Below are 27,723 nucleotides of genomic sequence, written 5' to 3' on the forward strand. Positions count from 1 at the left end.
GAGCTCCCTTGAGGGCAGACATTAGGTCTCAACTTTATGTTCCCGTAACGGATGAGTGTTGGTTCTGCTTGTCCAGCACTTGCTTCCCTTTGCAGTAACAGTGCCCTCATCTTCCCTTGGGGATCCACTCCTACTTCACATTCAACCTACATGGTGGTTCATACAGGACTTCAGGGACAGGAATGTGACCTGAAACTTGGCAGTGAGAACCTCAGTGACTGTTTCAGGGGTATCATCTAAGCCTAGCCAATAACCTCCAGTACTGGCACTTTTGCTTAAAAAAAAAAAAAAAGCCATGGAAAAAAAGAGCATCCTTTACACACAGTTTGTTAAGCCAAAAGATATCAACCTGGAACTGATCGTGGCCATCTTTCCTACCATACGGTGTGACCCTTTTTAAGAATTAAGCTAGGGGTGCCTAGGTGGCTCAGTTGTTTGAGTGTCTGACTTCAGCTCAGGTCATGATCTCGTGGTTTGTGAGTTTGAGCTCCACGTCGAACTCGCTGCAGTCAGCACAGAGCCCGCTTCGGATACTCTGTCCCCCTTTCTCTCCGCCTTTCCTCCGCTTGCACTGTCTCTCAAAAATAATAGATAAACATTAAAAAAAAAAAGAATTAAGCTATCTGGGGGGAGCAGTGCCATGAGAGGGGGACTGGGGCTTGAGGACACTGTCTCAACAAAGGATCAATTCATGCCTGCAGGTCCAGCATCCTGGGGTTTTCCACTAATGAGCCAGTGAATTCTCCTTTGCACTCTCCAGCTAAATTTGAGCTGAGTTCTTCTTATACCCATAGAGATACAGTTATCTGTATGGACGAGATCCCCAGTAATACAACCGTTTCTTCTCCTTCTCTTATCACAAAACAACAATGATTTAAAAATGGCTGACTGAGGGAGGCAGAATTCTAAGCCAGCCCCAAGGTTCCCACCACCAACACCACCCCCTACCCCAGGCACGCCCTCCCTGTATAATGCCCCCTCTTCAGTTCAGGGCTGGGGGCACCTGTGAATACCATGGGATAGCACTCCCATGATTAAGGGGTGACTTTCCTGGTGGGCCTGACCTCATCCACTGAGGCGAACTGGGCCCTTTCTAGAAAGAGATCTCCTGCCGGCCTTGAAGAAGCAATGTGTGTTGTGAAAAGGGCCACATGGCAAGGACGTGAGGATGACTTTTTCATCCATTTCCTGCATCTAGCAAGAAAAGACAAGGGATTCTGCCAATGTCCCGGGGGAGCCTGGAAGTGAATCTTTCCCTACTCAAACTCCAGATGAGGATGTAGTCCGCCAACACCTAGATTTTAGCCTGATGAGATGCTGAGCAGAGAATCCAGCTATCTGTGCCTGCATTCCTGACCTGTGGAAACTATGAGATCCTGAATTTGTATCATTTTAAGCTGCTAAGTTTGCTGCGATGTGTTATGCAACAGAAACCAAACATAATGACTAACAGATTCATCTGAGAGATGGCACATAAGACATTACTGCCAGAGCTGAGCCATCCTCAGTTAAGGCTGGCAAGCATACTTTTGGGACCATGAAACAGCTCAGTGCACAAGTTCAAGTTCTCCCTTTGAGGGAGACCATCATCTAGTGTGTGTTCATAAAGGAGCAGGGTCAGGAAATTCAGTTGAGTGATCTGTGTGACTCAAGTTCTCAGAGTAACTCATGAGGCTCTTTTGCTTTGTTCTGACTGATGTCCAGCCTTGGAAACCTGCCTGGACAGGCCGAAGCAGAGAGAGACAGAGCTCAGGCAGCAAGGGGAAGAAGGACTGCAGGACCCAAGGGCCCTGGCCCAGCCTCGGGACTCTCCTGCCTCTCAGAACAGAGTTAGGATCTGAAGGAAATGTGGGCTCAGATCCAGCAAGGGTTCTGTCAGGAAGTCTTCCCATTGGCTAAGGGAAAAAGAGGTGAAGAGGGGGAAATTGTGCAGGCCTGCCTTGACATGGAGTTGTAGGAACCACAGGGGGAGCAGGTAGGAGCTTCCATGGAGCCCTTTCTCCAGGTGTGGATCATGGAACACCTGCCTTATCAAAATGCAGTTTCCAGGACCCCACCCCAGCTACCAAATGAGACTGTCTGGGAGTGTGGCCTGGGAAATGTGCACTGTCAGGAACCTCCTTAGAGGACTCTTGGTGCTCCAGAGACCCTGCAGCACCAGACAGGGCTGGAGGAGGGGGTTCCCAGGTGGGCGGTGGGCCATCCCTGTCACCTGAAGCCATGTCCACAGGCCCCTGCTACCAACACTTTTGCCCTTCCCTGTGGCTTTCTTTCTCCTGTGCTCTCTAGTTCTTTCTGGAGCCTTGGGGGGTGGTGATGATAGACAAAGGTCCTATTCCTGACTCTTCTGTCTGCAGCAGGTCCGCAGGAACTTCCTGTGCTTGGTGCTGCTGGTACTCTCTCTCCCTGCATGTTCTTTTCGCTTTGCACCCTCTGCTTGTCTTTCTGACATTCTAACTCCTGCTTCTTCTGGTTCTGCAAACTCACCAGAGCTGCTGTAGAGTCTGTGCTGAAAGCCCAGAGTGGGAAGGGCTGTCTGCATCCCCTACAGCTCTGACTGGTAACAAAGTCCATACCAGGAGCCAGTCCTTTGCCTAACACCACTCGGTCCCCATCTCTGAGCCAAGCCTCCATCAGGCAAGGTGGGACCTTCTCTGCAAAGGCAGCTCATGGCCTCTCCCTAGTGCTCTTCCAGCCGGACCAAGAGAAACCCATTTGCACCTCCCCATTCCCGGTTGCTGCTTGGAGGTGTCTGGCTTCTCTGCCAGCAGGGAGGACTGTCAGAACCTTTGCTTGGTCAGCTGGATGTCACGCTGAGCAGAGTGGAGCAAGGGGCAGGCTTCCATCAGTGACTGTGAGATTTTGAGTTGGTTAGCTCTTAATGACTTTGATTTCTACCCTGGAAGATAAGGCCAAGTACCATACTCTGAATCTAACCTATCTGTCATCATAATAATGTTACATTTACAGTTTGGAACCTTCCCCAGTGCCTACACAGGCTTTACAGTTGGTAAACACTATCAGGCTTGCAAAAGCAACATTGTTCAAACCGGTGGCTAAGAAGAAATGGTCAGACATGGGGGTTGTGCTCGTGAGGGGTGGGAATGATGGCGGAGCAGGTGTACAAACGGCTTTGAGGTGATTGTCTTACCCTCTTCATCCGGACACTGCGCCGCTCCAGGGAGTTTCGAACAAAAGGTGGCTTCTTGGACAGCGTGGAGCTGTCACTGTCACTTCGGTTCAGCTGCAGGAAAAAAGTCCTGGGAAGTTAATTGGGGCCAGAGTACATCTGGAAGGCACGCTGGGGCCAGAAGGGTGTTGGGGTTCCTGTGTGGTTGGCAGCACAGTGGGGCTGACACCAGACAGTGTGACGCCAACATCTCATGCCCCCCGGACCTACGACACCAAGGCCTGTTCGCATCCACTGTTCCCTGTCACCTGTAGAGCCCGCCTTGATGGCTCAAATGGAGCGGCTGTCAAGATACATGAGAAATATGAAATATGAGATAAGACCGGGCAGACCGGCTCTGTGAGCTCCTGCCCTCCTCAGATTCCCTTCAATCACTCAGTTATCTGGACTCTCCCCAGAGGGCTAACACTCCCCCTCCACGGCCAGAGATCAGGAAGGACGCTTTTCTACTGAGAGTGCCCCAGACAGCGGAGGACTGGAGAGGGAGGCTGGAAGGGCAGCCCAGCCCAGGATGTGCAGGGCACAGGCTTCTTTCTCAAGTTACATTTCCGAGGTGGTGGGATGGCCGCAGGCAGATGCCGCAGAGCCTGTTTGTTCTGGCAGGCAGCTGTCTGCTCACTTCTCAGTCCTCTCCTGAGTGTTTGTGTCGTTGCTTTTGTGGTTACAGATAAGTACTAGTGATAATGATATTAATAGTCCTGCAGTGCAGACGCACATGGACATGGGCAACCCCAGGGATGTAACTGACAAAAGCTACTGCAGGAGGCAGTCTTTACAGAATCAGAAACAGAGTAACAGTAACAATACATGCCATGTGCTTTATGGACAGTTATATTTAATCCTCAAACAATCCCAATGGAGGGAATTTAGGCCCGGGAAGATTAAGACACTTTTACAAACCACATGGCTGGGGAGCATCAGAACAAGAGTTCAAGTTCCAGTCAATCTGACTCTAAGGCTGGGTCCCCTCCTGGCCCCCAGGATGCACGGAGGGCTCAGAGATAAAAAGGATCTAGAGAAGGAGGGGTGGGCCATCTTGACTGGGGTGGATTTGTACAAACGGACTAGCTGGATTTCATACCAGGAGGGGGCTTTGGCCCACACTGCTCCAGGCCAATGCTGGCACTCATGGAATGTGTGTGATACCAACTAGAAACACCGGTCAGGACAACTGATCCTTATGTCATAGTTGTTCTGGGACTAAAGATGATGTTAGAAAAGAGTGATGAAAACTACATTAGGTCCTTAGCCTTAATTTTTCCTTATGTGAAGATGTTTGGTTGCATTTACTCTCAGACATGGTAGAGAATACTGTTGCTTTATTATTTCCATGTAATGGTTAGGGACACTAGGAACAAAGAGGTGAAATAATTGACAGTTCTGGGCAGCTAGTTCAGGAATGAGAATTTTGGAAGGCCTGTTTTCATCAGGTCAGGATGAGCCAACCAACACATGTGACAACACTGCTGGTGATTGTGCAAGTGTCAAATACACAGGGGTCGTGGAGAACTGCAGGGAGTGGAACACATTGTCCCTATGCTCATGGACTTCAAGTTCAGTAGGGGACCAATCCAGGGCAACTAACCAAATGACACAGGCTGTGCTGATGACCAAAGAAGGGAGATACCCAGCAGAGGACACTTGGTGTGCAGAAGTGTGGCATCAGGCCAGCAAAGTAAACTATTCCTATGTACCCTGGGAGAGGGCAAGGGAAGTTTTTGGGAGGTAGCTCTGAGTAACAGAAGGGCTGTGGGCTCTAGGGTCAGACCCCTGGATTTGCACCTAATAAGCTGTGTGACCCAGAGGACAGTACTCTGACTTTCTGAGTCTCAGTTTCTGCATCTGTGAAATGGGGTAAACATGATTTGCCCTGCAGAGTTGTTGCTGAGATTAGATGACACAGAAAATGTTTGTTTTATAAGGAAATGGTGCTTATTAGCATTTGCAACTCCATTCCATGGGTGGGGAAATCCCCACCTTCTGACTCACAGTGGGGGACAAAGCCCACCTTCCACTAAGGAAGCTGGAAGCGCCAGTCTTGCTTTCCCGGTCTCACTTGCAGCTAGAAGCAGGCGTGGGACTAGGCTCCGTCCATTGCCTGCAACTGCCCAGGCTTTGAATCATAATCTGGCTAGCTGGACCCAATGCTGTTACTGTGCCTCTCAGATTTCACCAGACCACTTGCTTTTGTTCAATGAGTGTGCCCCTTCTGGGAGTATCTCAGGGAGAAGCCATCCCTGGTGAGCAGTGGTGCCCGCAGCAGCAACCACAGCTTCCCTGGCCTCCTATAGGTTCAGGACTCTCAGGGGGAAGGATCGATATTGAACCCTGTGGCAGGAGTGGGACCAGCTGGGCCACGTCTGGCAGCAGCACTGGTATTATCCTCACTATACTGGTTTTGTGGGATGATTTTAGCTGTGGTCTGGCCTGCCCCTCTTCCTGCCTGACTTCTGAGGCTGGTTCTACAACCTTCCAATGAAAATGTGAGCTCCTCAGTTTCTTTTCCAGGAAATTCTTTCCTGCATATACTGCTCACAGTGTGTTTCCACTGTTTGCCATTAAGAACCCCGATTGGCACAGGACTTGATGGTAGGAAGTGGAGTGCCAGAGTCCCAGACTGGAAAACATGGAGCTGGCTGTGTACCGGGGGCAGGCTGGGGCACAGACCCCAGTATTTCCTGTGGGGAGTGTGGTGATATTCATTTTGTGGGTTCAAAACAGAGGGTTAAGTTGTCACCAGACCTCATGCCATCAGGGTTTTCAGGTCAGGGAAGTGATAGGGAAAAATTCAGGATGTTGTACCACTGGCCTCTTTTTGCAGCCTTCAGTAAAATTTTACAAGAAAGAGACAACCTGCGGCTGAAGTGGGACAGTCAGAAAGCAAAAAGGAAAAATACTCGCATCCCTGCTTTTTGAAAGTGCATGTTATGCCACTTTGCTTTTACAAAAGACCTACATTGGTGTCTGTTTTCACTAGTTGAAAGACATGTGAAGGAGGATTTTTACTTTCATGAAAAAGGCAAAAAGATAAAACAACACCTAGTGTTTCTTTTGCAGTGAGCCCTCATGGAGGCAGCGGCACCCTGAATGTGACAGGGGCACCTCTGAGCTCCTTCCCCAGGACCACACCGAGCATCTCAGCATCAGGCTGCCACAGCCTTGAACTGTGTCTGTGAGCATCTCCATTAATTCTGCGCATCTTTTAGCAGGATGCATCGTAAGGCATCAGAAAAGCCTAAGAGAGGTTATTTTTTAGTTCTGGAAGGGCTAAAAACATTTTCCACAAAAATTAATGGTAATTGCTTCTCTGCTTTATGCCACTGTGGTGTTGCCATACGAAAGGCCCTTCCCATCTGTTGCATGTGATGCATGCTGCCTAGGAATTTCTTAATTTGCAGCCTTGCCGGGTTGGAAACTGGTCCAGATAATGAAATATGGGAAGGGCCCACCGTCGTGCTAGGTGTGTTATAGATGCTTAATAAATAGGATCAGAACTCCTTGTTATGTGAAAATGCCAGTCCTGAGAAAGGGCTGCTGAAAGGGAGTCCATCCAAACAGGGGACCAGAATCTTACTAGTAAGTACTGGGGAAAAAACTTTGAGACTTTAGTTGGAAGAGAGAAACACTTTACAAGAGTTATTACCTTCTATCTTCCATTTGACAAAATTACAACTGCGTTCGAATTCTGATGAAAAAGAATGAATCAATCATTTCTTCTGGTGTGATTTTTCTGTCAAGTGACATTCTTCACTTTGTGTTTGAATTCCAGGGCACAGTCACAAAAACAGCAATTTTGCCAAAAACAGAGGGTGTTCTCCATTAACCTAAGGGCTTTTCTAAATCTTTCAAATTATTCACACTTGCAGCATGAGTTGGGATTTTTCTCTTCTTCAGCTATGATTCAGGAATTCCCTAACATCAAACTTACATTCAGTGACTTCAGGAAACTCTGTACCTTTCTCAAGATAGGCAGCCAATGGGCAGATGCTGACAAGCTCAAACGATTAGCTAGAGGCTTGACACAGAAGGGAGGGGTTTCTGTTATTTCTAGGAGGGACGTGGGGAATAACTGGCAAGTAGCTAGTAAGTTGGTTACAGTGCCATATTATGAAAAAATTAGCTTCTCCAATATAATTCTGGCTTTGGATACTGAATATCAGACATCGAAGATATCCCTCGGGGCACGTGGGTGGCTCAATCGGTTAAGTGTCAGGCTCTTGATCTCAGCTCAGGTCACGATCTCACAGTTTCGTGAGTTCGAACCCTACATCAGGCTTTGTGCTGACAGTGCGGACCCTGCTTGGGATTCTCCTTCTTTCTCTGCCCCTCCCCCATTCACACTCTGTCTCTCCCAAAATAAATAAATAAGCTTAAAAAAAAAAAAGGAAGAAGAAAATGCCCCTCAATATCCCCTCCCCTTCCCAAATAACATAGATGGTTAATTGACAGGTTGATGCAGGCGGGTTCCATGGGCCTTTCCTTCTGTGATGACTTACTGGAACACTAGACAAGGAAGGTTCTGCTTATGCTTCTAGTTGTTGTTCGCTGGTTCTCTGTGCAGAGGGGAAGGAAGGATGTTGACATACCACTGAGCCCAGGACTCAGGTAAGGTGTGCATGTGTCATATCTGTGCCATCCCTGAGGAAGGTTGGGAACCCCTGAGATGTGGTAAGCGCTCAAACCCTTCACTTACAGGATGAAAGATGGAGGCTGGCCTACAAGGGGAAGACTAATGAGATAGACAGGTAAAGGCGTGAGGGAAAGAGCCTCCTGCAGGATTTCTGAACTCCAGGGCAGCCTATAGGAGAAGGCTAGCAACCAAAATAGGTAAAGAGGGCCAGGTGACCAGAGGGAACTTAAAAGCTGCTCTTCTCCAATCATCTAAGGGAAGCTGCCCCACTGCTTAGCTCCAGCCAGCTGTTGCCATGAGACCATGTGTGGCCCATGGTGCCAGACAGTTTATTATTTTTTTTTTCAAGAGAAACTAGAATTTTATGTTAAATGTCTTCATTTTTATTTCATTTTTAGTTGCCTTCCCTAAGTTTTCAGTGTTGGCAACAGGTTCAATTAAAACCAAACTTGTGACTAAATGGTACGGGCACGTTGCCTTTTTGCAACCTCGGGCTGCACACCAGATCGCCATGGGAGTGGGGAAGAAATGCCGGCTCAGGGATGGTGAGGGGTCAGTCTGACCTCAGCAAGCAGTCGTGTAGAAGGGAAGGGCAGGATGTAAACAAGGAGGGAAAAGTTGGTTGGAATTATTAAAAATTGGCCACGTACTGGTTACCAAGCTTTTCCTACACTTTCTCTAATGCAGTCCCTAAATCAATCCTTTGAAGTCAGTCTATTAATTCCACATGAGCTGAGGTATTAGCTTGCCTGAGGATACCTGACAAAGTGAGGGTAACCAGAACTTGCACCCAGAACTCTGGGAGGCTGAAAACACTCACCACTCTATGGGAAGCAGATACTCTGGGAGGAGGGCAGTACCACACATTTGCTTACCCGGCACACATACTGGCTTTGGGGTCCTGGGGAGAAGGTCTTAGAGCGGATAATGGTGCTCCCTCGAAGAAACGGCCCTGGGGATGGTGTGCCCACCCGTCGGTCCTTGGGCCGCACCACTGTGGGAGATGGGGCCGGGGTCTCTGTGTTGGTCTCTTTGTCCACCTGAAGAAGTCAGAGCTTTGAGGCCACTTGTGTCCACAGAGTATCGGCCACCCAGCCCAAGACTTGTTGGGCTGACTCCCCAGCCATCCCCATTCCTGTCATGTGGACTTTGGCCCACAGACATAGTTGGGGGCTTCCTAGGCCCTGGCCCTGCCAGCGAGGACAGTGTCCAAGGCCCCAAGTGCTGGCCCCTATTCCTCCATGACTCCTGTGGGCTGGAGCACATTCAGTCCCCAAACAAGCTCACGTGAGCAGTATATGGATGGATGTCCTCAACTTCATACCCTCAGAACTTATATGCCAACCACATTTTGACAAAGCCACATCCAAGGCCTCCCCTGCTGCAGCCAAGTGCTTTCCTGGAATTTTGGAGGGAACCTGCAAATCTCCTATTTTAAACTCGGTGTTCAGGTTTTCTACCATCCTTTCATAGTTACTGGCAAAAGACAAACGACAACATCTAAATGCAGGGTCCTGTTAGGCAAGACAGTGCTTTCTAGAATTTTGAAAAAGGTGCCTGCTTTGGCTGGAGAAATTATGGCCTCTTGGTGGGGAGCCGTTGGAAGGCAGCCCTAAGTTCTTCTCCAGCCCCTCTTGGCCAGGTACCTTTGTGCAGTGCACAACTTGCAACTCCAACCCTGCCTGCACACCATGGGGTGCTCTATTTCCTGCTGGTGGAAAAAACAGAGAGACCTCTATGGAGAGTGAAGCTGGTTATAGTGTGTAACCCTAAGTGCAGCAGGAAAGGAGGTGGTGAGGGGAAACTGACTGGACTCCTTTTTCCTAGTGTACTTTGGGCAGATCCAAATGAAGAAATACATTCTTCTGAAACCTCAGAGCTGGTCTGCAAGGTCAGTATTATGGTTTCCATTTTAGAGATGAGCAAATGAAGGCTGGAGAAGGATGAAAACACCTGCCTAAGACTACACAGCAAGAGGGTAGCAGAGCCAGCATCAGAAGCCAGACTCATCTGGCTGCCAAGCTTTAGGTCAGTCCAGAGAAACAGGGGAGCTGTGGAGGGCAGGAGAGATGAGGGGAGAGCCAGCCTCCTGTGGTTCACTGTCAGAGATGACCCCAAATACAGGCAGGACACTCCTCTGCAACCTTCTGCAGGTCACCCTGTCCTGAGGGCCTGTTGCCTGATGATGGAGGAGCATTTTCGGAATGCCTGGACTCAAGCACTGAGGGCTATTTCTCCAAGACAGCCCTTCCTGCCTCCCTGGCTCTGCCTACCTTTAATGCTGGGCACTCATCCCTATGCGGCAAGGCTTTCTCAGCGAAAACATCCTCCTCTCCCTCCTCCTCTTCCTCCTCTGCTGCTTCGTTCTCGCTGGTCTCCTCGTACCTCCTGTGATGACAAAGAGCTTTGGTTACCTGCCCAGAGACCACTCTGAGCTGCTCACCTGTCTTTAAATGCCCTCAGGGCAGGGCTTCCAAGCCTTTTCACAACCGAGGACACATTTAAACAAACCAAAAAAATTAGTGAGTTCTATTTGACATACAACAAAATGCATTCTTATCACTGTACAGTTTCATGAGTTTTGACCCATGTATTCCCCTGTGTAGTCATTGCCACACTTGAGATACAGAACATTCCATTACCCCGAAAGGTTTCTTGTACCCTTTCCTATTTAATCTGTCCCCATCCCAAGCCCACCACTGATCAGCTTTCTGTCACTACAGATTGAATCTGAGTTTTCTAACATTTCACATACATGGAATCAGATAGTGTGTGCTCTTTTGTCCCTGAACTATGTTGGTGCCTGTTCACTTCTTTTTATTGAAGAGTAGCATTCCCAATAGAATGGACAGATCGCAATTCAGATAGCCATTCATCAGGTGATGAACGCTTGAATGACTTCCATTTCTTAGCAATTATGAATAAAGCTTCTTAAAGACATTCACCTACAATTCTATGTAGATACAGGTTTTCACTTCTCTTGGCTATTGTATTAGTTTGCTGGGGTTGCCACAGCACAATACCACAGACTGGGTGGCTTAACGAAGAGAAATTATTTCTCACAGTTCTGAAGGCTAAAAGTCCAAGATCAAGATGTGGACAGCTTTGGTTTCCTCTGATGCCTCTCTCTCTCTTGCAGATGACCACCTTCTTGATGTCCTCAAGTGGTATTCCCTCTGTGTGCACATCCCTGATGTCTCTCTGTGCCCAAATTTCCTCCTCTTACAAGGACAACAGCCATACCAGATTTGGACCTACCCACATTTTGATGGCCTCATGTTAACTTCTTCATTTCTTTTAAGGCCCCATCTTTACATTACAGTCACATTCTGAGGTATGAGCAAGGGTCAGAGCTTCAGCATATGAATTTGGATGGGTGGGTGGGGACACAATTCAGACCGTAACAGATGTATACCGAGGAGTAGAGCTGGGTCATACAGTAAGTATAGGTTTACCCCTTTAAGAAACTGACAAACTGGTTTTCCCACCGACAATATTATGAGAATTTCAGTTCCTCATCTCTATTTGCTATTGTCAGTCTCGAAGTTCAGTCATTCTGCTGGGGGTGTGTTCATATCTCATTGTGGTTTTAATTTGCACTTTCCTGCATTTACTGACCATTCATATATTTTCCTTCGTGAAGTATCTGTCAGAGTATGTGGCCTGCTTTAAAACTTGGGTTGTCATTTTATTACTGAGATGTCAGAGTTCATTACATCTCCTGGATATGAACTCTTTGTACATATTTGCTCCACGTCTGTGGCATGCCTTTTCATTTTCTAAATAGTATCTTCCAAAGAACTTTGGCAGTGATAAAGTCCAACCTGGCAAGTTTTTTTTCTTTTATGATTTGTGTCTCTTCTGTCCTGCCTAAGAAATCGCTGCCTGTCTCAAGGTTACAAAGAGTTTCTTTTATATTTTTAGTAGTTTTATAGTTTTACTATATGATCCATTTCAGATTAATTTTTGTATGTGGTGCTCAAAGGTTTTATTCTATATGGATATCCAATGGTGTTCTGGTACCATTTGTTGCAAAGAGTTTATTTTTGGTGATATCTTTCACAATGATTCTTTCCCTTCAGACTCCAGGGTTGGGAGGAGTTCTTGTGGCAAAGGGACTGCATTTGTTAATTGCTAATTTTTCTTTAGTCCCATTTTTACTTCTCAAAGACATACATAACTGCCAGGCTTCTGATCAGCAGGAGACAGAGTTGCCATACTGAGTCAAAGGAATTCCAGCCAAAAGCAGAGAATTGGACATCCAATCAGCTGGCTCAGTGAGACTGTGAACAAAAATAAAATCTCCCTTGGGATTTTCCTGATGGGGAGAAAAGATCTTGGATCTCCAGCCCCAGTCGCTTGACCAAAACCTCCCCTGTTCTTAGATGGGGACCAGTGCTAACAGAGACTCCTTGCTCTCCCACCCTTGCTTCACATCATCTTGATCTACACATAAAAGGACCACTGAACATGGGAACACACAAAGAGCACCTCCCTAAGAACATGGCAGATGCCACATTGACCAGCATTTAATGAAGGCTTACTAAGCGCCAGGTGCTATGCTAAGGCCTTACAACAACACTGAAAGCAATTATCGTCTCCATTTTACAGATTCAAAAGCTGAGGATCAGGAGGTTGACAGGCCTTGTCTCATGTCACAGACCACGAAGTGGTACAGCCAGGTTTCCAATCCAAGGCTGTCCAACTCCACTGTAAGTGCTTAATGACTATGGAAGTCTTTTCTTTTTGACCGGGAACCTGATCTAAATATTTCTGGAAAGGAAAAAAAAAACAACAAACTCAATTGTCAAGAAAAATGATTAAAGTAGACATCTTTTCACCCTTTAGAGTGGCAAAATATATAGATATCAGATAATATCAAGTGCTGGTGAAGGCATGGAAAATAGGCATATCTCCGCAGGGAATAGACATCAGAGCAGCCAATTTACACTCTGAAGTCACTTTAGCAGTATCTTCTAAAATAAAACACGTATGTATTCTTGATTAAGTACTGGAGTTAGATTATATTGAGTATTGGAGAGGGTGTAGCTTAAGGGTCCTTTTAATCGCTGCTGGTAGGTGCACTTGCTAGTACAATCTTATTTGAGAACTATTCTGTAATGCCTATTAAAATATAAAGCACACATGCCCTGAGGCCCAGCAATGCTATTTCTCAACCTCTGCCCTAGACAAACACACACAAGTTCTCAAGGAGGCAAATACAAGGACTTTCACCCTAGCATTGTGATTATATTCTCTTTTATTTTCTAATACTCTTAGAATTTTGTTTTGCTTGTGGATCTTAAAAAAAAATCCAGTCTTGTGATTATATGTACTAAAGAAACCTAAGAAAATAAAAGGAGGGAGTAACTATGGTACCCTGTCCCTTGGGTGCTGAGAGAGAAAGAGTGGAAATTAGCACAGAGGGCCAGTCTTTGGGGGACCTCCATGCATGACTCTGGAGTGCAGCAGGCACAGCAAACCTAGTTAACATTCCAGGACCAAGAGAAGCCTCCAGTCCGGGGGGGGTGGGGGGTGCTGTGGATGGATTTACTCCAGTACAGCAGCTCTGGGATTCCCAGTCCTCTTTGTAAGTCAGTGTCTAGGGAAGTTTGAATGGCAGGGGTGGGGAGAGAGGGGGCCACAAAGGGATAGAGAACAGAAGGCAGTTGCTAGGGGATGGCTTGAAAAGTCTCACCACAAGCTTGGAATTTGGCAGAAACCACTGATCTTGTGCCAGGGTTTTGGAACACAGGTCCTGGGCCTTTCCGGCATCAGACCTTTGCATAGCCTAGCCTAGCACAGCAGTGTGCCACAGAGAGTTAGAGAGAGAGAGGGAGAGGAGAGAGGGAGAAGGAAAGGGGAGGTAGAAATGAATGTAAAGGGAAAGGAAAGAGGGGGAAAGAAAGGGGACACAGGGAGGGAGAAAGAGAGAAAGAGAGAAACTGAGATAATTTAGAGAGAGCCCTAAAACAAACAAATGAACATATAAAAATTCAGGGACCTTACCCCACCCTTTATCACATGGAGAAATAAACAGTAAAAGAGAAGTGTGCCTGTGGGCCGTATCCAGCCTACCGCCTGTTTTGGACAGCCCAAGCTGTGAATGGTTTTTATATTTTTAAATGGCTAAAAAACACAAACAAACAAACAAAGAATGATATTTCATGACCTGTGAAAATTACACGAAATTCAAATTTCAGCGCCCATAAGTAAAGCTTCAGTGGTGGGGACATGATGGCAAGTATCATCTACAGATACTTTGATGCTGTAACAGGAGGGCTGAATAGATGCACCAGAATCCACAGGGCCCACAAAGCAGACATTTACTATCTGGACCTTTCCAGAAAACATTTGCTGACCCCCTTCTGAGACCAAATGTATAACTGGAGGCTGTAACAGAATAATGCAGAAGAGCTACTGAGTGCTTCCCATGGGACAAAGTCTGTGCTAAGTGCTTATCTTATCATGCATAATTCCATTGAGTCTACAAAATACCCCATGTGTTGTAGACATTCATTAAATCTGTATTTCACAGAGGCAGAAATGGAGGTTGAAAGCCATGGTTCTCGGCCCTGGCTGCACATTAGGATCACCCAGGGAGCGTTTAAAACTTACTGATGCTCAGGCCTCACCCAGACCCAGGGTCCCACAGGAAGCTGGTTGAGTAAGACTCAGAATCCCTATCTGTCTGAATTCAGAGCACGTGTACTTAAGCCCAACTGTACTTCCCCCAAATGGCAAATTCACAGGCTGTGGTCATTTCTGAGATGGGATTCGCCTTCTCCCTTCCTAGCTGGGAGCTGGCGTTCCTTCTCATTTCCTGAATGATCATTTCTACCATCTGTTGGGTGTCCGCTATGAGCTTTGCGCTTTATCTTCATTATAGTGGCTTTTCCTTTAGTGGTCTGCAGTAAGTCCACTCAGTCAGTGTGACGTCCCACTTTTCCAGATGAGGCTCGGCCAAGGTTAGAATGACTGTCCTGACGGTGGCTGCCCTTGTGGTGGAGGGCACCGACCGGCCCAGACTGGGCTTCCAGAGAGCCAGTTATGCTCTGCCTCTTGATGTGGATGCTGGTCACACGGGTAGTTTGGTTTCTGAAAATTCACTGAGCTGTACACTTAGGGGAACTTTTGTGTGTTGTGCCACGCCACAAGAAAAAGTTAAAAATGCTTTGCCAAAGGTTACACAAAAAACCATGAAGCTAAGATTTGAATCCTGGTCTATACTATTTTTTCCTAAATGTGTACTGAGACTTTTCTTTCAGGATACAAGAGACTAAGAAGCACTGAACCACACAGACAGAACGCTGTCTCCAGTTCTTCTGTGGACACCGAGGAGAAGTCTCTCTCTGGAAGCGTGTCTCTAATATATCTGGAGAGAGAAGACCTCAGGCCTGGAGCCTTAGCAAGCAATACGTCTAGGTGGGTTTTAATGCTCTTGCTTTATTTTCATTACATTTAAGTTTTCCAGTTACCTTCTGAGGAAGACATGGCTCATGGTCTCCCTAGTATCCATTTCTACTTTCTTAGTAACAGAACCCTGATTTTTGTATCCCTTGCAGTTAGTAGGCCAAATGGCTAAGCTCAGCCAGTGAGAACCAAGCAGAAACTGCTGGGTGGGACTTTGAGGAATGCTCCTTGGTTAAAAGGCATACAGGCACATTCTTTTGTCTTTCCTCTTTTCTGATGCTTGCCTGATGGTTGGTGACTCAGCAGCCATTTTGAGCTAGAAAGAAGCCTCAGTGATGGCAGTCACCCAGTAAGAAAAGCAAAGCAGAAATAGAGGAGGACACTGGGTTCCCTGTAATGCCATGGAGCTGACAGAGGAGGCTTGGATTGCTTCTTCCCATTCTTCTTTTTAAGTAACAAAGCAATAAACTATCTTATTTAAGCCTATTATTTCTCCTCCCTGTTCCTAGCAGTCAAATGAAATTCCTTATTGAAATATCTTCAATTTATGGCAGATGATATTTACTTTCCATTTATAGTAATATAAATTTTTTTTTTTTTACCAACATAAGTGTGAGTCAAGTTAGACACTAATATGTGACCTAGCATGAGTGATTTATAGCTCACAAAATGACAAACTGAGAAGAAATTTGGGAACTATCATACCAGGCTATACACAGTTGATTTTGGAACAACATGGATTTGAAGTGCACTAGTCCACTTACATGTGGATTCTTTTTTTTTTGAATAGTTACTTCTGATTTTCTTAACATTTCCCTTTTTCTAGTTTATTATAAAAATACAGTATGTCACACATACAACATACAAAGTTTATATTAATGGACTGTTTATATTATTGGTAAGACTTCTGGTCAACAGTAGACTATTAGTAGTTAAGTTTTGGGGGAGTCAAAGTTCTGTGTAGATTTTGGACCATGCAGTGGCTCAGTGCCCCTAGCCCCTGTGTTGTTCAAGGGTCAATTGTACCACCTTGTTGCCTATAGAGAACCCATGAGGAGAGAGGTTCTCTGTCTTCCCAGGGGAACACTTCTCTTGGTTGCCCTGGAGTTTGGGGAGCTCATTCCTGCATCCAGGTCCACGCCAGATCAGTTCCTGAGGCCCAAGTGAGCCCTCACTTACCAGCTGTCTTCCAGGGTCTGTGTGTTGATCCTTCCCTCCTGCCTCTTCTCCAGCTCCACTGCTGTCTGTTCCAACAGAGCAGACACGGCATCCTGTGGAGACAAAGGCCCAAGGGTTCATCTGCATACTACTTGCAAGAATCACAGCTTAGAGTGTGAACTTCCCCGTGAACTGAGACTAACACTGAAGTCCAGAGTGGGTATGTGTCTTGCCCCAAGGTCACTTATAAACTGGAAATACAGCACTTAGTTCATCTAATTTGCGGTTCTCCTGAGAATAACTCCTGTATGCACAGACAGACTTTTGGAAGACAGTCAAGTTTAGGAGTTGAGTGAGGCAGAAATATAGGTCTCTCGCTGTAAAGAGATTATAGTGTAGTCAGGGAAACCATCACATGAACTGTCAATAATGTGATAATGTGAAACAATGTGATAAGGACTTTGCCAGAGGTTAAGCTTTGGATATTTAGGAACAACAGAGCAATGGCAGTGTCAGGTTGGGGTTGCATTCAGGGAAGACTTCCTGGAGGAAGAACATCTATACTGAATGGTGTCTACAATGAGGAAGACTGTGTGACTTGAAGAAATTAATCTGAGACTCAATTTCCTCCAGAGTAGTTTCTAATAACTACTACAAAGGGTTGCTATGAAGATTGAGAATATATATATAAGATATATAAAGAAGAGTACCTAGCACATAATTAGCACTCAGTAAATGGCAGCTCATAGTAAAGCAAAAACTGACCTTGTAGCTTTCTGAGCACATGGCTAATTTGCAAACACCCTTTATAGTGTGGGCCAGAGCTTGGAAAAATCCCTGAAATTTTCTTTTAGGGAACAGGGGACTAACACCAATTGAAGGCCTGGTATACGTCAGGCACTGGACAGACAGCTTATGTGTAACATCTTATATAATCTCTACAACTATTCTGAGAGATAGAGATTATGATTATTCCCTTGAGAAATGGAACAAGGAAACTAATTGTGCCTAAGGTTGGTGTCACTTACCCAAGGACATGCTCCAGAAAGTAGAGGATGTTTTCAAGATATTTGCCAGCTCATGGACTCCTTTTTGGAGTGAGGAAGACCTAGCTTTGTTGTTTATTGGATGTATGTCCTTAGGTAACCTTTCTGAGCCTTGGTAAGTGGCACATAATAAACAGGACAGTGCCTGACACAAAAGGAAATGCAGGAGGGGCGCCTGGGTGGCTCAGTCAGTTAAGCGTCCGACTTCAGCTCAGGTCACGATCTCGCGGTCTGTGAGTTCGAGCCCCGCGTTGGACTCTGGGCTGATGGCTCAGAGCCTGAAGCCTGCTTCCGATTCTGTGTCTCCCTCTCTTTCTGACCCTCCCCCGTTCATGCTCTGTCTCTGTCTCAAAAATAAACAAACTTAAAAAAATATTAAAAAAAAAAAAGAAAAAAAAAAGGAAATGCAGGAAATGATAAGGATTATGAAAAAGAAGGAAGAGGAGGAGGAGGGGAAGGGAGGTTGGGGGGAAATAGATTTGATCCTTCCCCTTATCCTTACCACCTGACCTAGCCCATCTTCTCCATTGAAATTCTGGGCAATGACTGTCCAAAGTAACCAAGTACTGACAGAAGGAAGACACACTACAGAGAATTATGAGCTAATTTGAATCCCAAACGCTTTCTGTTTGGGATTCCAAAAGGATCCTGTATGCTGTGACACTCTATGTCCAAGGGCAACTTCACTGCTTGGTTGAATCTTGGCTAGCAGATGTGAGCTTCCCAAGTACAGAAAACAATTTCAGGACATTAAAAAGAATTTTTTTTTAATGTTTATTTATTTTTGAAGGAGAGAGAGAGACAGAGCATGAGCAGGGGAGGGGCATAGAGGGAGGGAGACACAGAATCCAAAGCAGGCTCTAGGCTCTGAGCTGTCAGCACAGAGCCCAACGCGGGGCTCGAACCCCCAAACCGCGAGATCATGACCTGAGCTGAAGTCGGACGCCCAACTGACTAAGCCACTCAGGCGCCCCCCAGGACATTTTAAAGTGTATTGCACTAAAATGAAACCAATACATATTTTTAAACCAAAAATAGGCAAATGTAAGATTTTTAAGAAATATACAATAATGAAACAGATACCATTTATCAAGCACTTACAGAGTGCTCTTCACATATACTTCTTCAAACCTTCCTAACCACCTTTTTAGATAAGGATTTGGCATGAAAAAAGAGGTTCAGAGCGGTGAAATGACTGATCTGTCACCCACCTAACACACCCCGGTCAGTGTTGTTTTCTGCTGTGTCTTACAGCAAGCCTCCACCATGGACCACTATGCAGATAGCAGTATCTCAATAAAGGTTACTTTTCTACCTTCTACAGGTTTCTCCTTCCTTTTCTACTTCATTAAAAAAAATCATAAATTAAGGTTTTCATCAGGCAAGTTATGCTATGGCAAGCAAAGTGCAGAAGGGGGAACACAGATGAGGAAGGGGAAGGTTGCAGATCGGGGGCTACCTGCCCGTTTGCAGAGGTCTCTCCTATCTCATCATCTTCTTCTCTGTTCCAATACCCTCTGTTGCTTCCCCCACCTCTGAGGCCCAGTCATCTCCAATTCTGGGAGAGCTTTTCCTGTCATCCATCCAGATGCTGCACACCTAGGAGGGTGGTGCAAACCCGGGGCCCAACTCACCGTGCTTTCAGGACCTGGGGTGGGGACCTTGGCTCCCACTGGCTTGGGCTCCCTGCTCTGCTTCTTCAAGTATTTGTAGCTCAGGAGGTTGTACCAGCGAGTCGACCTCTCCCCAGACCGACAGACCTCAGCCAGGCTGATCTGGGCGCCTCCCTAGTTGAGGACAGGAAAAAGCAAGAGTATAAACCAGGGCTGACAAGGTATATTCTGACAAGGCTCCTGGGGAGAGTATGAGAAACATCCTCAGATGAGGTAGCAGTTTCCGGGAGGAGGAAAGGGCTAGTTGTTAATTATTTCCAATAACTCATTTATTCACTAACTTACTCATTCATTGGTTTACTCATTCACCAAATCTTTACTAAGCACCTATCGTATGTTTTTTTTTTTAATTATGACAAAACCCATAAAATTTACCATCTCCTGCCCCCAGCTTTACTGAGATGTAATTGACATGTAACACTGTACTAGTTTAAGATGTACAACATAAAGATTTGGGTGGCGCCTGGCTGGCTCAGTTGGTAGAGCATGCGACTCTTGATCTGAGGGTCCTGAGTTCGAGGTTCACGTTGGGCATAGAGTTTACTTAAAAAAAAAAAAACAACAATTTGGTATGGTATTTATTATGAAATGATCACCACAGTAAGTTTACATCCACCACCTCATGGCTAGAAATTTTTTTTCTTATAATGAGACCTTTAAGATCTCCTCTCCTAACAACTTCCAAATATGCAATACAGTGTTGTTTATGTACCATAGTCCCCATGGACTACAATGCATGGTTAGACCTTATTTACCTTATGACTGGAAGTTTGCACCTTTTGACCCTTCACCCATTTCCCCTACCCCCCACCTCTGACAACGATCAATCTGTTTTTCGTTATTATGAGTTTCATTTTATAGATTTCACATGCAAGTGAGATCATACAAGTATTTGTATTTCTCTTTCTGGGTTATTTCACTTCATATAACGTTCTTAAGGTCCATCCATGTTGTCACATAAAATTTGGTTATCTTAATTAAAGTGTATATAGTTCAGTAGTGTTAAATACAGTTACATTGTTATGAACCAGATATCCAGTACTTTTTTCATCTTGGAAATCTGAAACTCTACACCCATTAAGTAACTTCCCTCTTCCCTTCCCCTGGTCCCTAGCAACCACCATTCTACTTTCTGTTTCTGTGAATTTGATGACTCTAGGTCCCTCCTATAAGTGGAATCACACAACATTTGTCTTTTTGTGACTGGCTTATGTGATTTAACACAGTGTTCTCAAAGTTCATTCATGTTGTAGCATGGGACGGGATTTCTTTCCTTTTTAAGGCTGAATAATATTCCATTATATCAAGAGACCACATTTTTAAATCCATTTATCCACTGATACACTTTTAGGTTGCTTCTGTCTCATGGCTATTGTGAAGAATGTTGCTATCACTGGGTGTAACCTTGGATATATACCCAGTTGTGAGATTGCTAGATTGTATGGTAATTCTATTTTTAATTTTTTGAGAAACCCCCACCCTCGTTTCCATAGCAGCTCTGCATAATGTTTTACCACCAACAGTGCACAAGGGGTTTCTTTATTCCACATCTTTGCAAACATTTGCTATTTCTTGTCTCTTTGATAACAGCCTTTCTAAGAAGGGTGAGGTGCTATCTCACTGTGACTCTGATTTGCATTTCCCTGATGATTAGTGATGGTGAGCATCTTTTTCTGTACCTGTTGGCCTTCTGTATGTCTTCTTTAGATAAATGTTTATTAAGAGCCTCTGCACATTTTTATATTGGATTTTTTGCTTTTTTGCTATGGAGTTGTATGAGTTCTTTATACATTTTGGATATTAACCCCTTATCAGATACATGATTTGCAAATATTTCCTCCTATTCAGCAGGTTGCCTTTCCATTTTGTTGATGATTTCCTTTGCTGTACAGATTTTTAATTTGATGTAGTCCCATCTGTTTATTTTTGCTTTTGTTGCCTGTGCTTTTGGAGTCAGATCCAAAAATTATCACCAAGACCAATGTCAAGGAAGAAGATTTTGAACAACTCAAAGGGCCAGCAACAGGGGACTGGAAGAATAAACTATAACATATCTACACAATGGGATATTATATAGACATGTATAAAAAATGAGAAAGATCTCTAGGTGCTGATGTGGACAGACTTCCAGGCTGTATTGTTAAGGGAAAAAATAGAATAGTGCAGAAGAGAATATGCAGTATGCTACTTTTTGTATAAGAAATGGAAAGAGGGATAAGAATATATATTTCTCTTTCTGGCTTATGTATATATACATACTATATTGCACCATATTTGAAGTGCAAAGGGTAGTGAACATTATCACATGCACATATGTGCAACAAGAAATAATGGGAAGATAAAGACAACACTAATCAAAGTGGGTAGCTATACAGGGTAGGTGGTGGGATTGGGTGCAAGGGGCAGGGAAGCAAGATTGCTTTTGAGTAAACCTTTCTATACAGTTTTTCTTTGAATGGTGTAAATGGATGCCTTAAGATGAAAACAACCTCCACAAAATTAATCTCACTGAATATAACCTCCCAGAGAGGGGACTTATTTCCAGTGACTTGACTTTTTACCATACATCCTTAGTGGAAAAAATGACCAAATACTTTTAACCATTCCTCATAGGTCTTACTATTGTTTCAACATGTCCTCTTTGGAAGAGCCCCAACCAGGTTTGGGGTTAGCAAATTCACTGTCCTGAAACACAAGAGTGGCTGTGCCAGCAGGTGGTAGAAATACCACAAGCTGGTTTGTGAAGTGGGCCAGTAGCTGAGTGGAGGCTTGGGTGGTACCTGGGATGGGGAGGGGGCTCCCCAATCTACCTGGGATCCTTTCTACCAGTTTTTCCTTCTATTAGGATGCACCAGGGCATGGCATGGACTGTGCAAACTCATTGTGTGTCTAAAGGTTAGTTTCTAGAACAGTGGTGAGCAAGTGGAGAAAACAAGGTAAATGACTCCTACCTGCAGGACTAGAGTCCGTTCAGGAATTAAATACCTGTGCATTTTAGTCACCTGTAATAAATTTAAATATACACAAATATGTGTATGTTACTCATTTACTCACTTAATAAATATCCTCTGAGCACTTTGCAGACTCTGGAGCCATAGAAACATGTAAGACAGGATGTTGCCCCCAGAGGGGTCACACTTTCTTGTGAAGACAGACAAATGTGTCAGATATTACAGTTCAGAACATGCCAGGCCATGTTTGAGGGGCAAGGGGGAAAGAATATAATGACAGCTTTGAGGTGTAACACTGCCATCAGATTATTATTAATTCCAACAAGATATACTGTCTATTTGGGGCTGGCTCATAGGTATAAATGTGGTCTACTTTGGTAAATGATGCCCTGTGAGGGCATTCATTTATTTATTCACTACACACAGGTAGCTAAGTAGCCTCTATGTGCCAGACACTGTTTTGAAGGCTGGGGATACAGTAGGATTTAAGGCAGATAAGAATCTCTGTCCTCCTGAGCTTACATTCCAGTCTGGGGGAATCAGATAAACAAATCAGTAAGTAAAGTCAGTGTACTATTTCATGCATTACTAAGAAAGAAAAATAGTTGTCAATTACACTCTGACCTGTCATCTAGTATAAACTGCATCTTGATTCTAGAGATTTGATAAAATGTGAAAATCATGTATACCCTAAAATCTGTAATACTGATAAATGTTAGGTGGGGGAACGCGCTGCAGAGAAAAATGACACGGGGGCGGGGGACAAGAGTGGAGGGGGAATGTAATTTTTAAATAGGATGGAAGAAAGACCTCCCTGAGAAGGTGACATTTGGGTCAAGCCCACAATGAGGCGGGAGAGTGAGCCCTGTCCATCAGTATCTGGGAGAAGAGAATTCTGGTCAGAGGGGCCAGCAAGTGCAAAGGCCTGGGGCAAGGAGCATGATGGTATATTCAAGGGGAACAGGGAGGCTGGAGGAAGAGTCTGGGGATAAAATCTGAGAGATAGCAAGAGACAGATCCCCGAGGGCCTTGGAGGGCAGGCAAGGGGCCCAGGAGTTGACTCCAGATGGACACAGAAGCGAATGTAAAGTTTTAGGTAGAGGAGTGGTAAGCACTGATTTGCAATTTAATAGGATCACTCTGGTGACTGTGTTGAGAGGAGACGAAGGGAGGCAAGGACAGACCAAGGAGACCCAGGAGAGACTGCTGCGCAATCCAGGTGACAGACAGCAGTGGGACAGGAGCAGCGCTAAGTGGCCGGGGTCTGGGGATCTTCTGAAGAGGGACCTGCCAGGAATTCCTGAAGGATTAGATGTGGAGCGGAGAGGAAGAGACAGGTCAAGGATGAGCCTGTGGTCTCTGGCCTGGGCAGTGGAAGAACAGAGTTGCTTTTAGCTGACACAGTAAAAACACAGGAAGACAGATCAGGAGTGTGCTTATGGACAAGTTCATCTGAGATGCCTCCTGGACAAGCAAGAGAAGATGTGGAACAGACAGCAGAGGTGTTATGCAGCTGTGAGTGGGGAGGCCCAGGCTGGCGCCATACATCTGACATGGTGTTTGAAGCGGGAGATTGAGATGAGATTACCAAGGCAGTGAATGCAAACAAACAGAAAAGGGGAGAGGGGCGAGTCCTGAGCCCTGACACACAGCAGTTGGGGAAATGAGAAGAATCAGCCAAGGAGACAGAGATGCCAGTGACGAGGGAAGAACACTGAGAGCGAGGTGCTGGGGAAGCCAAGTCAGGGCAAAGGAGGCCGAGGAGAACTCTGGGAGCAACTGAACCAAACACAGTCGACAGGCCAAGGAGGGTGAGGATGGAGAAGTGGCCACTGGGGTTAGCAACGAGGAGGCCACGGATGACCTCGGGGAGCACATTTCTAGCAGAATGATGATGGCGAAATCCCACGTGAACTGCGTTACAGAGAGAACATTTCACCTTTTGCTATAAAGGAAAGAAACAAAGTAGTAGCTGGAGGGAGAAATGGGTAAAATCTTTCTTTTTGTTCTTTTTTTGTTTGTTTGTTTGTTTGTTTCTTAAGAGAATTAATAGCCTGTTGGTGTACTGATAGGCCAGGCCCAGCAGAGGAGTGAAGACTGAAGAGAGGAAAGAGCCAGAAAACAACAGGTAGCGAGAAGTCGCCTCACATGGCAGTGGGGGGGGGGCGACCTCAGAGCCAGGAGAAATGGCAAGACCCCAAGAACCGTGGGGAGCAAGTCCCTCAGCAGGGGGAGTATGAGGGTGGGAGAAGAGGCCAGAAGTCTGAGGACAGGGGAGAGGGTAAGAATTCGCCCCTGGGAAGGGGAAGGCAGTACCAGTGCTGAGTAGCATTAGGGCTCATGTGAGGTTTGTGACCACAATTTTAACAAGAGACCATACGGCATGGCTGTGTTTTAGTGCATGGGCGGAGAGTTCCCTTTGACAGGGCTGGGTTTTCCCAGGTGGGGATGGCAAGGTGAAAAAAGCCTCTTTGTTGTAATGGCTAACTATGGAATAGGAGGGGTGCCTGCGAAGTGGGCTTTCTTAACAGAACCTTCTCTGAGTGGCACTGAGCTTAGCAGCTAGGGAGTGGACAACAGGGTACAGCTGGAAAGCCTGTGACCCCGATTATGCCATGCTAAAGCATTCAGTAGAACAGCTGCCGGAGATAGTGAGCAAGGCAGGCCACGTGTTCATCCAAACCCATAATCCAGGTCTGTGGACAGGGGGATAACCACCTGAGAGGCGGGACAGTATGAAGGCTATGTGTAAAGAAGCTGCAACCAGGAAGCGGACTTCTCCACTTACTCGATGGATGACCTGGGCAGGTTACTTAGCCCTTTTGCGTCTTGATCCTTCATCTGTCAAGTGGAGGCAATCCTAACGCTTCTTCCTCAGGCCGCTGCGAGGGTTAAGGGAGACACTGCATGCAGATTTCTTAGCCCAGTACTACACACAGACGCTGCTCAGGATGGGTACCACTGTGGCAGCCTGGCTCATTAAGCAGCTCAAAGCAGACCAGGGATTCCCCAAACCCAGCAGTGTAGGGAGACCGTGTGGGAGCACACGGCCTTTCTAGTGTCTCACTTCCTCGCTTACTCCTCTAGCCACCAAAACACGGCAGCCTGACACTCTATATCCTCACAGGATACGGGAAAGTAGATTTCCCATTGGCCACAGACAGAGACAAGCCACAGTGGGATGAGCGCTTTGGCTGCTGCCATGGCAACCAGCAATGGCCACACTTCAATTAGGAAGGAGGAATAAAAGACATCCAATTAGGAGAAGAAAATAGGATTGAGTCTCTTCTCATTGAGGAATTCCCAGGGCTGAGGAAATGTTTCACAGAAGAGCCTGGGATTGGAAAAGCTTTCTGCTCTGGTGCCCAATATCTACCATGCTCACCAGTCTTCAGTCACTGTCCTACCTGTGGGTTCCAGGGAGCACCATGCTGGTACAAACACCAAGGGGCTGATGTGGGTGGGCTGCAGAAGGCGAGCTGCCTAGCTTCTAACTGCTCATGGCTCTTCTTGACTGTGTGACCTTGGAAAGGTTCTTTTACCTCTCTCTGCCTCGGTTTCCTCACTGATATAACAGTACTTGTTTTATAAGATTTTAGTGAGGGTCAGATAGAGAAACTACACATAAGGGGCTTAGCTCAATGCCCACCACATAAACTGCATTCAATCTATGGATGCTATTGCATTACTGTCAGTAGTAACATCAACAACATAAATGGCAATGATGCTGTTTTGTACCCCAGCTGAGGAGAGCAGGGGACTGATAGTCAGTGAGCATCTAGTATGTGCAGACACACTGTTGTTTTACATCCTTGCTATGGGGACCAGTGGCAATCAGCAGTACTTGGGAGCTTATCAGAAATGCAGAATCTCTTGGTGCCTGCCCCCACTACTGCCCCAGACTTGCTGAATCAGAATCTGAATTTTAACCAGACCCCCAGGTAACTTGTGTGCATGTTCAAATTCCAGAAACACAGCTTTAATCCTCGTTTAATCCTCAGAGAACCATCTGTGAGGTGGGCAGTGTTAGCTGGATTTTACAGATAAGGAAACTGAGACTGAGAATTAAAGAGTCATAGGCAACGCAGCCTCCGGCACAAGGGATGAAGCCCTGCAGTTCCATGGTTGACAAAGGGGCTTCCCGCCTCCTCGCCCCCTGCTCTCAATGAGTGTGCCAATGCTGTTCACCTGTGCAACAGTCCCTGCCTGGAACCCAAGACAAGCTTCACACTATAGCCTGTGTTTTCTCCAAGCCTTCTCCCTGAAATACAAGGTGGGCCAATCTCCAGAAGGACAGAAGGCTGGACAGACAGTCAGACAGAGAGACAGGCACAGCCCTCACCAGGCACTCCTCCAGATGGCTTCTGTCGGTGGTACAGACATCAACTCTTAAGGTCTTCTGGTGAAGGGCTGGATAGGACATGGACACCCAGAACATTTCATTGAACACGAGAGTGTCTGAGGCATCCAGGGGCCGGGTCCGGAACAGGCAGGTGGTGCTTTCGGAGCAGGGAAGGATAGCTACACGAATGTTCCTAGAGAGAGACAGAGGAGAGCCTGAGTCAGCCTGGGTCTGGGATAATGTGTTGGGTTAAACTGTTGCCGCAAATCCCTAAGACAATAACAGTGGAGGAGTTTGTAATTTCTCAAGCGGTTATGCAGATATTTGTAAGGGAAGCAGAGAGGGTCCCAAGGATAACAATTGCTCTTCCTTCTCCCAAATCTCCAATCCTTAGAACCTCAAAGAGTATGGAACCTGAGGTCAACAGTGTGCAAACTTCTGTGCACAGGAGGATCAGCAAGATTGTTAACACTCAGGAATCCTTATACAGCTGCTGGTAGGAAGGCAAAATGCTCCTGCCCCTGCAGAGGGGAATGTGACAACCCTAACACAATTCCAGATGCACTGGCCTTGTGACCCCATTCACCTTGCTTCTAGACACTCTTCCACAAATACCACTGTACAAGTACCAATGAGATATGGAGAAGGTTACTTGTTCTGGCACTGTTTGTAAGAGCAAATGACTAAAGGCAACCCTAGTGTCTAATCTTCTTTATTCTGTTTGTCCTGCTTTCCTCCTGTCTTTCCCTTTCCCACATGTCACAGACTCAGATGCTGGCCGGGTACAGACCTCAGAAATATAAGCTCCCGCTGCTGCCCCAATGCCTATCATCTAAAGGAGAAACCTGCAGGCAGGTGAATGCAATGAAACATAAACCTGGTCTGCCAAGGCAAGAGCCAACAGGCAAATGGCACAGGTGTTTGCTGTATAATCAACTGTAAGGTAATACCCATCACGCCCTTCCAATAGAAGCACAGTGACAGACGCAGGCTCTTGAGAATTTCAGGCCTCTTTCTGTGTGCAGTATTTGAGCTTAGAGCAGATAATAGGGGCCATGACCCTCTTCTTCGTGAGGCTTCAAGTTCAAAGGGCAAGGATTTGCTCACCACCCCGCTTTTAGTGCTGGCACATGGTAGGTGCTCACAATGTGCTTGCGAAGGAACTGAAGCTGCCTACAGTGCTTCTCGTTCCAGTCAGCGAGTTTGCCATCACGCCTGTATCCACATCCACATTCACAATACTGACACTGTGCATCACGGTCACACAGATGAAATATGCACGGGGCCCGATGGTGCAGTGGGCAAGGGCAGGAAAGTGAC

At 46.0% G+C, this 27,723-nt stretch overlaps 1 protein-coding gene across 3 annotated transcripts in view; it reads right to left on the reverse strand.

Moving 5' to 3' along the window:
* Positions 1–27,723, reverse strand: part of WWC1 (WW and C2 domain containing 1) — a 155,180-nt gene that overhangs the window by 5,079 nt on the left and 122,378 nt on the right. For all 3 annotated transcript variants that reach the window (XM_043596305.1, XM_043596319.1, XM_043596312.1), the window contains 6 exons: positions 26,404–26,596; positions 19,072–19,224; positions 16,413–16,504; positions 10,094–10,208; positions 8,696–8,860; positions 3,152–3,244 (listed from right to left, as the gene is read on the reverse strand). In XM_043596305.1, coding sequence (XP_043452240.1) covers positions 3,152–3,244; positions 8,696–8,860; positions 10,094–10,208; positions 16,413–16,504; positions 19,072–19,224; positions 26,404–26,596 — 811 coding nt within the window. The remainder of the gene's footprint in view (positions 1–3,151; positions 3,245–8,695; positions 8,861–10,093; positions 10,209–16,412; positions 16,505–19,071; positions 19,225–26,403; positions 26,597–27,723) is intronic.

This window comes from Prionailurus bengalensis, chromosome A1, assembly GCF_016509475.1.
Source record: "Prionailurus bengalensis isolate Pbe53 chromosome A1, Fcat_Pben_1.1_paternal_pri, whole genome shotgun sequence".
NCBI lineage: Eukaryota > Metazoa > Chordata > Mammalia > Carnivora > Felidae > Prionailurus > Prionailurus bengalensis.